The sequence below is a fragment of the Daucus carota genome, chromosome 7 (assembly GCF_001625215.2).
Source record: "Daucus carota subsp. sativus chromosome 7, DH1 v3.0, whole genome shotgun sequence".
Lineage (NCBI taxonomy): Eukaryota > Viridiplantae > Streptophyta > Magnoliopsida > Apiales > Apiaceae > Daucus > Daucus carota.
In genome coordinates, this window is record NC_030387.2 from 4,298,189 (window position 1) to 4,310,697 (window position 12,509).

The 12,509-nt window shown below is 33.0% G+C and overlaps 2 protein-coding genes across 2 annotated transcripts; one reads left to right on the forward strand and one right to left on the reverse strand.

Annotated features, from left to right (window-relative positions):
• The first annotated feature begins 7,709 nt into the window (after positions 1-7,709).
• Positions 7,710-8,381, forward strand: LOC135147803 (secreted RxLR effector protein 161-like). The gene has a single exon (XM_064081397.1). The coding sequence runs from the start codon at positions 7,710-7,712 to the stop codon at positions 8,379-8,381; it is 672 nt and encodes a 223-aa protein (XP_063937467.1).
• Positions 8,382-9,060: 679 nt separating this feature from the next.
• LOC108195502 (geranyl diphosphate phosphohydrolase) lies at positions 9,061-10,081 on the reverse strand. The gene is made up of 2 exons (XM_017362466.2): positions 9,872-10,081; positions 9,061-9,476 (listed from the first exon to the last, which is right to left on the reverse strand). Exons 1-2 carry the CDS (start codon positions 10,059-10,061, stop codon positions 9,175-9,177), a joined length of 492 nt encoding a protein of 163 aa, XP_017217955.1. The 5' UTR covers positions 10,062-10,081; the 3' UTR covers positions 9,061-9,174.
• Between the last annotated feature and the right edge of the window lie 2,428 nt (positions 10,082-12,509).

Below are 12,509 nucleotides of genomic sequence, written 5' to 3' on the forward strand. Positions count from 1 at the left end.
ATTAGATCTTGGTTTTATTGATGAAACTGATAAATATAAAAGAAGATGGAAGAGCGAAGATGATTAATTAGGAGAACAGATGAAGGATGAAGAGCGGAGAAGTGGTGGTTAGAATTTTGAAGGTCGACTCTCAAAATTGCAAACCCTAATTTTGATCGCGTTGTTGGTATATATTGTTGTTTTGGTAGTAGTGATTGGACCAGACATTTGCAATCCAAATAATTCCCATCTTCTTTGTTTTGCAAAGAATGGACATCGAAGGGATATTGTAAATGTGATGTTTAAATAAATATTTTAAGTGTTTGGATTTTAGATAACCGAAAGATGCAAAGTTACATCAACATATACAAATTAACATTTATTAGTGACTTTATAATTTGATGTGCACATAACATAAATGAATCGCATACCGCGATAATTGTATATATTTTAATATTACAATAAAATGATTGTGTTATTAAAATCTAATATTAAAATTTAAATCAACTGACATGTAAACTGAAAAGTAATAAAAAAATATTTAAAAATTTTTTCCTGAAGACTAGAGTTTCACGAGAATGAGGTTATATCCCCTCAAAACGATCATTCACATATTTAATGTGATTCTGCATGATATAAATAGATTATACCTCGTTAGTTGTGTATAATTTAATATTATAATGAAAAAAATATATTATTAAAATCAAATTTAAAATGCAAATGACCAAAGGAAAATTTAAAAAGTTAAAATAAAATCTTTAACGTTTCTTTTTATATTCGAATAAAGTTTATATTAATGAGGATCAGGTTATATCTCAAATAAAGCAATCATTCACATATATATTAAATTAGAAATTCAAGTCAAGTATTTATTAATTTAACATGACTAATATTATTAGTATTTTAATTATTAATTTTTTTGAAATTGAACACACATAAATTCTAAACTTTTTTAGCAGATTTAATATTAATAGTAAACAATCAATATACTTGTATATAAAGGAGAGCGAGTAGCGTGTAGGTAGCGCCTCTCATACAGCTCCGTTCTATTTTTCTAATTTTTCGAAATTTTTGGATGAAAAATATCAAAAATAAAATATACTTTTTTTAGTTTCGGATATATTGGAAGCAAGTTTCAGAGCTATCTTTTTCAAAATATGGAATTTTTGGATGAAAAATATCAGAAATAAAAGCTATCTTTTTCGGTTTCGGATATATTGGAATTAAATTTCAGAACTACCTTTTTCAAAATCTGGACCTTTTTTCAAAATATCAAAAATAAAATCTACCTACATCAAAATTATTGAAAAAAAATCTCAAATTATGATTTTAATTTTAAATATATCAAAAATAAAAATTATCTTTTGTAGTTTCGGATATATTAGAATAAAGTTTCAGAAATACCTTTTTCAAAATATCAAAAATAAAATCTACCTTGGAAGAAAGTCACAAATTATGATTTTAATTTTAAAATATATCAAAAATAAAAACTACCTGCCATAATAAGTATCAAATCATAATTTGAAACTTCTTTTTAATTATTTTTGATATCGAAAAAGACTTATTTTTCTTCCAAGACTATGACCATATTTTTAAAAAAAGTGTATATCAAAAACAGAAAATATTTTTTATAAACTGGTCTTATCTCAAATCAACCCTTATAAATTGAGGTCAGACATCATAAAATTTAACGAAAACAATTTATTGTTTCTTATTTATCTTCTCCATCTAATACAATCATGAGTTACACTATGATACAGTAGATGTTTTGAATGGTGATAAAAGATGATTGGCGTATGAGTTTGTCGGGTGTTGAAGTCGACCAATCCAAACACGGGAGAAGAATATAGTTTTAACATGATATTGATAGATGAAAAGGTCAATAAATTAACTGTCAATGTAGTCTTGTCGATGATTTATTCTTTTATACTATTTGTTTTGTTCGACGGACATATTTGTTGTTATTAATTTTTATATTCTTTATTTTGCATACATGAAAATATTATTCATGCAAATACTTCCGCAATATCTGTTTGTTCGGTTGAAGCACCTTTTAAGTGAAGGCTGTCTATACCATATTAAAACAATAAAGGTTGTTTATAATATAAATTTATTTTTTCCACAAATATTAATTTTGAATCTAATATAATTTTTATAAACCGCCGCAAATTTATTTTATTATACAAATATTAATTTTGAAATTATTAATATAATTTTTATAAGCCGCCGCCCGCTAGTTCTCTAACTAGTTTGATAAGAGCATCTCCAGCAGTGTCCAAAAGAGGTTCCCTAAATATATAATAAACAATTCAAATTCTAAATAATAGGGATCCTATATTGATTGACAACTCCAACAATGATCCATATTTGTCTTCCCTATTATTATTATAATATTAAATTCAAATTTTTTTAACAAAGAGATAACAAAAGATATGTGGGGAAGAGTGTGCAAAAGGTGAGAGTTGAATATTTAATCATTAAAAATGAAATGAGGAATGGATTGGGGATTCCCTACTTATGAAGAATGGAAATTGGATCCTAACATTTAGGAAATGAGTAGAGATTGTGCTGGAGTGAATTTTTATGCATATTTCTTAAAATAATAGCTTAGATCTCATATAGCTAATCTGCTGGAGATACTTTAACTAAGTCAAAACTTTATCCTCTATTCATGGAAGAACGCGCGAGTTGACTAACCCACAAGTATTAGAACAACCGTGAGAATTTTTTAAGGGCAAGGAAAATTATGTTTTTGTTATGTAATTAGTTTATTTAGGTGACCTTTGGCTTGTGGATGACTTTGTCCTTTAACTTACTCCCATTAATAGGAGACTCTTGACCCTCCATTATACTTGTAACCTATATCTCATGGCCTATATAAAGGCATTTTGTATTGCTTGAAATCATATGAAAATCCTCACCATTCTCTTAGTCATTTTGTTCTTCTATTTGCTCTCTTTATAGTATATATTATATAACACGTTATCAGCACGATAGTGTAAATAGGTATTGGAAATCCAAGAAGTAGAAGGATTCTACGAAAATCATGTTATTTCGCTTTGTCCATCAAGTAAGTACACTTCTTGTAGCTTACTTTGCTTTACTTGCAAAGAATGATCTTTATGTGCTTATTATGTGTTTGAGTCTTATAAATTTCGTATTTGGTTCATTGTTCATCGGAATACATTGATCTTATATTCGTTGCAAAGGTCTTTTGATCTTCTTCGCATATTTCTAAAATATGCTCATAAGTATGTCAAAATCTGCATTTTGTGTAATCTGATTGTATGATTCAAGTTGATATGCTGTCACTTCTAAAATTCATATTAAATTGAATATTTTTCCAAATATTATGAGCAATACCATTCTGGAAACCTCTTTTCGATATCTACTTTTTGTCTTTACACTCCATTTCGATATTCTGTGATTTTGATGTTTTAAATATTAAAATACTATCATAATCAGAAGCTGATTTTGCATCTGCAGTCCACAAATATTTGTTTTCTGAATTCATTACTTGTTCGTTTTTAACGAGCCTTACCATTCTGAAAAGATCTTGGAATATTCTACGTTTTTCGTGTTTTATACTTTTCCAGATAAAATCATCTTCATAGTGTAAATTGACATTCTTTGAAACTGATCAGATTTGATTTTATCATAGAATTATGACTTATCATAGAGTAAATTGCTATTCTTTGATTCATGATATTGGATTAATATGTTTTGAGGTTATTTTTGATACTATTCTTAATTTGGGAGATTTAAGATATTTGAGCATGTGATTTTTGAGTATGTGTTTTTGGTATTTAACACAACTAGGATGTTTGGTTAGTATACTATAGACCTATTTGTGATACACATAATAAATTTATTAAAATCTTACTTTGATGTTTGCTCTCTAGATAATTTGTTTTAGTATTTGAAATATCAAATCTTACAAAACTTGAGTTCAATGTACTTGATGTCACCCGAAAAAAAAAATATTACTTGACACGGATTCTGGATGCGGAAATCCATCTAAGTGCCATGAGCCTTGGTGACACAATAAATGAGGAAAATAAGGCCTCTGAGTAAGATAAAGCAAAGGTTATGATTTTTTTTTTTTTTTTGAAAAGATCCACACTCTTTGGAAGGATCTGAAAGAAAAATATGACAACACAAAAAAAACCGGAAGTGATACTTCCCGAGGCTCGCTATGATTGGCATCACTTGCGCTTGCAAGACTATAAAAGTGAGAGCAAGTATAACTTTGCAATGTTTAAAATTACATCCCCACTAAAGTTGTGTGGCGAGAATATCACTGATAAAGATATGTTGGAGAAAACAAACTCCACATTCCCCGTCACATGCTCTTTCATCAACAATATCGTGAACGTGGATTCACAAAATATTCTGAGCTTATTTTAAGTATTGCTCCTTGATGAACAAAACCATGAACCCGATTGGTTCAACACCATTCCCTGAAGTGAATGTTGTGTCTATTCATGAGTGTAAAAAAATAATCAGACCTTTTGACGTGGTCATGGACATGCCCGTGATTGTGGTTTTGGGCATGGTCGAGGTCATGATTACCACAGTTTCTCCATTTTTAATAAAATAAAAATGCTCACCTCTAGAATTGGAGGAAAAATGAGGAGAAACCAAAGAAAAACGTGATGCCTTAAAGGATCACATCAGAATTAGTGATTTCTTTGAAGATGGGAATGTGGAGATGATCGAATTTGATGGTGGCGATAATTAAATCATATATTTAAAAGCCTTGCTTTGCTTACTGAATATAAAAATATTTATGTTCGAACTCTGAAATGATTGCTTGAGTATATATTATGAAATCTCCTTCTGCTTAAATTATTTCAAATATTTTATTTTCTAAAATATTTATATATTTTTCTTTTGAAGAAATATGGCCGGTAGCCTTTCATTATGTGACATGAAAGATGAAGAATCATTTTGTTTGGCGGATAGTGCAACAACACATACAATTTTGAAAAATAAAGCATATTTTTCGCATCTAACATTAGCCAAAGCTAATGTTAATACAATATCGGGTGCATCAGATATAATTGAAGGCTCCGGAAGAGCAAGTATAATGCTACCTAATGGTGCATGTTTATTGATTGAAAATGCAATGTTTTCCCCCCGATCAAAAATAAATCTTTTGAGCTTTAAAGATATACGCCACAATGGCTATCATATTGAGACGACAAATGAACGTGATAATGAATATTTATGTATCACAACTATAGTCTCAGGGAGAAAACATGTGATAGAAAAACTCCTATCATATAATTCTGGATTATATTATACTTTCATAAATCCAGTTGAGTCACATATGACTATTAATAAAAGTTCTGTTGACCCGAGAAATTTTATTATATGGCATGATCGTTTAGGCCATCCGGGTTCAACAATGATGCGAAGAATTATTGAAAATTCAAATGGACATCCGCTCAAAAATAAAATTGTTCCATTGTCCAAAGATTTTTCATGTGTTGCTTGTATTCAAGGACAATTGATAACAAAACCATCTCCTGTGAAAGTTGCCATTGAATGCCCAAAATTTTTGGAGCGAATTCAAGGAGATATATGTGGACCAATTACCCCATCTAGTGGGCCATTTCAGTACTTTATGGTACTCATTGATGCATCAACAAGATGGTCACACGTTAGTTTATTGTCCACTCGTAATGTTGCTTTTGCACGACTCCTTGCTCAAATAATTCGATTACGAGCACAATTTCCTGATTATAATATAAAGAAAATACGATTGGACAATGCAGGAGAATTTACATCCCAATCTTTTAAAGATTATTGTATGTCTATTGGGATTGAAGTGGAGCATTCTGTTGCCCACACACACACACTCAAAATGGTCTTGCCGAGTCTTTCATTAAAAGGCTACAACTAATTGCGAGACCATTACTTATGAGAACAAATTTACCAACTACTGCCTGGGGACATGCAATATTACATGCGGCTTCTTTAGTTCGGTTAAGACCGACTTCTTATCATAAATATTCCCCACTGCAACTGGTAAATGGTCAAGAACCAAATATCTCTCACTCTTGAAAATTTTTGGGTGTGCTGTTTATGTTCCAATATCCCCTCCCCAACGAACAAAAATGGGACCCCAAAGAAGATTAGGGGTATATATTGGATTTGATTCTCCCTCAATTATTAAATATTTGGAGCCCAAGACTGGTGATTTATTCACGGCAAGATTTGCCGATTGTCAATTTGATGAGACAATTTTTCCTGCATTAGGGGGAGATAAGACAAAATTTGAAAAAGAAAAGCAAGAAATTTTGTGGAATGCAGTATCCCTGTCTCATTATGATCCTCATACAAATCAATGTGAACTTGAAGTTCAAAAGATTACCCACCTACAAGAAGTCGCAAATAGATTGCCTGATGCATTTACTGATGTCAAAAATGTGACAAAGTCACATATACCAGCTGTTAATGTTCCTTGTAAGATTAAACTTCCTGAAGAAGATAATAAAATCATGCTAGCAAATGAGTCTAAAGCACGCCTGAAGCGTGGTAGACCTATTGGATCCAAGGATAAAACTCCAAGAAAAACAAGGAGACTTGATAATAAAGCTGGAACATCAAATGACATCGTAGAATTGATCACTGAAGAGACGTCTTCCAAAGATGATCAAACACCTGAAATTGTTGACAATGAAGAGATCTCGATAAATTATGTCATTTCAGGAAAGAGGTGGAATAGAAAAGAAATTGTCATGGATGATATATTTGCATATGCAGCTGCACTTGACATTTCTGAGGAAATCGAGGATCATGAACCTAGATCGATCTATGAATGTAAAAGAAGAAATGATTGGCCAAAATGGAAAGAAGCTATTGAAGCTGAACTGAAATCACTTGAAAAACGCCAAGTTTTTGGACCTATTGTCCAAACACCTGCAGGTATAAAACCCGTCGGATATAGATGGGTATTTGTGCGTAAAAGAAATGAGAAAAATGAAATTGTGAGATACAAGACACGCCTTGTTGCTCAAGGCTTCTCACAAAGACCGGGAATCGATTACGAAGAAACTTATTCCCCGGTAATGGATGCAACAACATTCAGATTTTTAATAAGTTTATCAATTCTAGAAGGGCTCCGAATGAATTTAATGGATGTTGTAACTGCCTACTTGTATGGATCACTTGATAGTGACATTTACATGAAAATCCCTGATGGGTTAAAAATGCCTGAAACATATAGTTCAAGACCCCGAGAGATTTACTCAATTAAATTACAGAGATCATTATACGGATTGAAACAGTCGGGTCGTATGTGGTACAATCGTCTCAGTGAATATCTTTTGAAAGATGGATATACCAATAATGTAATATGTCCATGTGTTTTTATTAAAAGGACAAAATTGGGGTTTACTATCATTGCAGTATATGTTGATGATTTAAACATCATTGGAACCCCAAATGAACTTCATGAGACGATTGGATATTTGAAAAGAGAGTTTGAAATGAAAGACTGTCTTGGTTTTCAAGTTGAACATTTAACTAAAGGAATCTTTGTCCACCAGTCTTCATATATTGAAAAGATTCTTAAACGGTTTATTATGGATAAGGCATATCCTGTTAGTACACCTATGGTTGTACGATCCTTAGAAAAGAATAAGGATCCATTTCGCCCAAGAGAATAGGGAGAAGAACTTCTTGGTCCTGAAGTACCATATCTTAGTGCCATTGGTGCACTAATGTATCTTGCCAATTGTACACGTCCCGATATTGCATTTTCTGTTAACCTTTTGGCAAGATATAGTTCTGCTCCAACTCGAAGACATTGGACTGGCGTGAAACAAATATTTAGATATCTTCGAGGAACAATGGATATGGGTTTGTTTTATTCTAAAGACTCAAAAATTGAATTAGTTGGTTATGCAGATGCTGGATATCGGTCTGATCCCCACAAAGGTAGATCTCAAACAGGTTATGTATTCACATATGGTGATACCGCAATATCTTGGAGGTCTACAAAGCAGACTCTTGCAGCAACTTCTTCGAATCATGCTGAATTATTGGCACTACATGAAACTAGCCGGGAACGCGTGTGGCTAAGGTCTTTGGTCCATCATATTCGAGAATCATGTGGTCTTTCAGTTAATAAAGGAACTCCTACTATTCTTTACGAAGATAATGAAGCATGTATCACTCAGACCAGGGAAGGCTACATTAAAGGAGATCGAACAAAGCACATTGATCCGAAATTCTTCTTCACTCACGAACTTCAGCAGAGGGGAGATATTAATGTTTGTCAAATTCGCTCATGTGAAAATCCAGCAGATTTGTTTACAAAAGCACTTCCAACATCTTCTTTCGAGAAGTTAGTACACAAGATTGGAATGCGCAAACTTCGGGACATCTTGTAGTTATGTTAAAATGAGGGGGAGACATTATTTTAAACTATGTAGAACACATGTACTCTTTTTCTTCACTAGGGTTTTTCCCACCGGGTTTTTCCTAGTAAGGTTTTAATGAGGCATGATGTTAGTACAAGTCATCCAAGGGGGAGTGTTATGTAATTAGTTTATTTAGGTGACCTTTGGCTTGTGGATGACTTTGTCCTTTAACTTACTCCCATTAATAGGAGACTCTTGACCCTCCATTATACTTGTAACCTATATCTCATGGCGTATATAAAGGCATTTTGTATTGCTTGAAATCATATGAAAATCCTCACCATTCTCTTAGTCATTTTGTTCTTCTATTTGCTCTCTTTATAGTATATATTATATAACAGTTTTGTTTTGTTAGTTTCCTTTTATTTTTTATACAGAGAAAAGGCGCGGGATAATGTAGCCAGATACATGTCAGCCCATATTTAGCTCGTAAAATACACCGGCCCAATGGTCTTTGTACTGACAACAGTTGTTCATTCTAATTTCAAAATATACATAAAAAGAAGGGAAAAACCAGCAAAATCAGTAAAACTGAAATGTCTAAAATTAAATTGAATAATCAAACTTAAACATATTCTTTTTGTACATATCATCAGTGTTATAAGAAAAGAATCAATGTGCAGCAGTTCTTAGATATGAAAGAGAGAAGGAAATGGAAATGAGTACATTTATTTGTATAATACAAAAATTATTCATACAAAAATCCAAAAAATTTGTTGCCAGAGAAGTTTCGATTCTTTTGAGAAATCACATTTCATAAATTTTAATCATCAATAGGAAAGGGCTTAACACCACTCTGCACATAATTCTCCAAGGAACCAAAGAGTGGTCTGGGAAGGTTTTCCCAGTCATACCATTCCCAGCCATCACACTTTTCTGGTTCAACATTCTCCGGAACTTGATCAGCATCTGCCAGAGCTGCACGCATGAATATCGAAACTATATGTGCTGGTTTTGCTTCATTAAGGATTATGCTATTCCTCACTTCCAAAAACTCTATTTTCTCTACATCTAATCCTGTCTCTTCCTTCACTTCTCTTGCAGCGCATTCCTCGAAACACTCCCCTGCAATAAGATTATTACAAAAACAAGTTGAGTATGGGGTGTTTAGTTATGATTAAAAAAAGTGCTTCTTGCTTGGAGTAAAGAAGGAGACTAGAAGTGAGAAGTAAATTAAGACTTATAAGCGATTAAATTATTTGGAAAAGAAGTAGAAATCCTCAAACAAAAGCTAGCATTTTCTGTTTATTATAAGCGTTCTAGCTTTTTACACAAACGGTCAAGAAAAATAGAACCAACTTCTTAGAAAAAAAACCAGAAGTCAGGCAACATGCCATGTCATGTTGTAGGCTAAATAAATTAATATAAATAGATAATTATGTCCTGACAATCGATTATTACAACATACGTTATCTTATTTTATTTGGACATTTTAAACCGTAAATTAAGTATAGACTAACCGAATTCGAGATGGCCACCGGGGACAGAGAAAGTATTGTGACCGACAGAGGTAAGGCGACGTCCCATGAGCACCTTCTTTCCCTTCACCACGAACACTCCAATCCCTACAAAAGGAGCAGGCAACGAATTCTGTACATTTTCCATTCTTAATCTCAGTCTAGCTCCGTGATGGTACGAGGCCAAGAGCATGATGTGGGTTTGTCCATGGATGATTCGCTATTTATACTAATCAAGTCGACAGATAGCTGCAGTATGGCCCCATTAAATATTCTTTCTGGATAATTCGTTGCTCAATTATCAAAGACTGTAGGTACAAAGGAATATAGTAGGATGAAAATGCTGACCACGCTGTGCACGGTCTTTACGATTGACATAATATGAGGCGGCTCATTTATCATGAGTTTAGAACAGTGGAAACAGAGTACGTGTGATATTGTCAATTAAATATTAAGAGTAAATTACCCTTTGCAGTAGTTTTTTCTTTTCCCTTAGGTCTATATAATCAGAGGTCATTAGTCGTTGGCAGTATTCCTTTTACGGAAATGAGCAATTTGTTTCTGTAGGTTTCATATTTGTTAGCTCCAATTTTGTGTAAAATTATACCGAGTTCAAGTTTATACCAGAGTCTAGACAGTGACGGAAGAAGGATTATTTAGGTGGCTCAACAGTGTTGCATGGTTCACGGGTCGTTCGGGTACGAGATACGGGATCAGATACATAAAATGCTAGTTCTTGTGAATTGGGTATGATTGGGTATGATGACCAGCGAATCCCGTTTGCAGTTCGGTATCTTGATACTTTTTAGTGATTTTTTATTAAACAATATATAATCTACCTATGATTTTCATGATTAAAATATTTATTTTATCCGAAAATAGAGAAGTAAGTAAATCAGCAAATGAATTTAGGTTATTTAATAAATGTTAAGGACCTGCAATACGTATTTATAAGGTAAATCTATTTTGTAAAAAGACATGTCTCGTGTATATTTTTTTTCATCTGTATCATCCTCCCAACTCATTTTTTTTTTGTTATTTCTTTTATTAAAGTACGTTTCTAAAAACAATTTCTATGAAGACATGAGTGTCAAGTTATCTTCCTTTCTGATATCACTTATGTAATATCCAACATCGGTTAGATAAAAGAGTATCTGGGCCTTTATAAGTACAAGCATATAACTAGTGTATACCAATTTACTAGCACTTTTGCGCCGACCTGTGGTAGGTTGTTGGGTCCGGTACGCATTAAATTATGGGCTTGGAATGTTAGAGGTGGTATCACAGCTATAGCTTCGAGTATCGACGAAAATAGGATTAAGATTTTGGAATAGTATGATTTTAAGTTAGAAAAGAGGTCTAGGGGATATATGGATCTTAGTTGTGAATGTGTGGAATAAATTATGTGTTTAGTACTTACTATAGTTGGAACTTCCAGAGTAAAAGGGACTACAGATCACATTGAGGTCAAGATATGGCTAAGAGAAATAAAGAAGACTTTTGAAATAGTTGATGTAGAATAGGATAAAGAAAACTATATTTAACACTTATATGCTTAATGGAGAGGCTAATTATTGGTAGGAAGCTAAGCAAGTTCTAGAAGAGTCTAGTGTGATATCATGGACTAGGTTTACAAAATTATTACTAAAAAAGTATTTTCCTAAACACATTGAGAATTAAATAGAGCTCAAGCAAGTAGAAGTCTTATGTAATCAGCAGAAATATTTTAAATATGTATTTCACAATAGACTTGTGTTTTTAGAGGTGTGATGTAAGACTTCTTACGTAAGGCAAAATATGTCTTTTAAGTTAGGTTGTAATGTTAAGTTTGAGATTATGAAAATATATTTCGGTGTGTTTAGTAGAATGACATCCCCGGGTCGGGTTACTAAGGTCATCCCTGGCCGGGGGCGTCACAGCTTAAGTTAAAGGCGAATCGCCAAAATCAGCGAACTCGAACGTGATTCATGGTGATCAAGTTCAAAGAGGAATCGTGTTCCAGAACATTTCAGATTGATGCTTTTTATGCAGAGTGCAGGAGCATTTCTTAAGATTATACAAGCTGCTTGAAGACGATATGTTAGGTCCAAAGTATCGTAGAAGGGGGGGTTGAATACGATACTCACTACAATTTAAAATTCTTTCGAATCTTGCGGATAAACAAATTGCAGTTCTGTAATGGGTTTCGTGTTCCGGATATTTATTGGGTCGGTTTCTGAGGATATGAAAATATTAAACCAACACACAATATTTTCCAAGGTATATCTGTATATTGATAAATACCTCGAATGGTGCTATAAATCCAAACCCGAAGGTTGGCTACAATGGCTACTACTACGTACACTCACAAACCCTAGCTTCTAAATATATATATATTACAAAACTAAGCTATGATTTATTTGTGTGTAGTAGTGTGCAAGGCACAAAGCCATTCCACCATAAAGGTGGTGGAGAGTGTTACAAATGAGAACAAAATCCATGGGTATTTATAGGCTTTTCATAAACTAACCATGGTTAACGAGTTCGTCCTGGACGACTTGAGTTCGTCCTGGACGAATTGAGTTCGTCCCAAGTGCTTCCAATGTGTATGTATGTAGAAATCCCATGCCTTAGAATATTTTCAAGCTTTAAGCATCCATAG

Coding starts and splice junctions, on each gene's coding strand:
- LOC135147803 (XM_064081397.1), top strand. CDS start 7,710: ATGTATCTTGCCAATTGTACACGTCCCGATATTGCATTTTCTGTTAAC.
- LOC108195502 (XM_017362466.2), bottom strand. CDS start 10,061: ATGCTCTTGGCCTCGTACCATCACGGAGCTAGACTGAGATTAAGAATG. Junction 9,477..9,871: donor CGGTGGCCATCTCGAATTCG/GTTAGTCTATAC, acceptor ATCTTATTGCAG/GGGAGTGTTTCGAGGAATGC.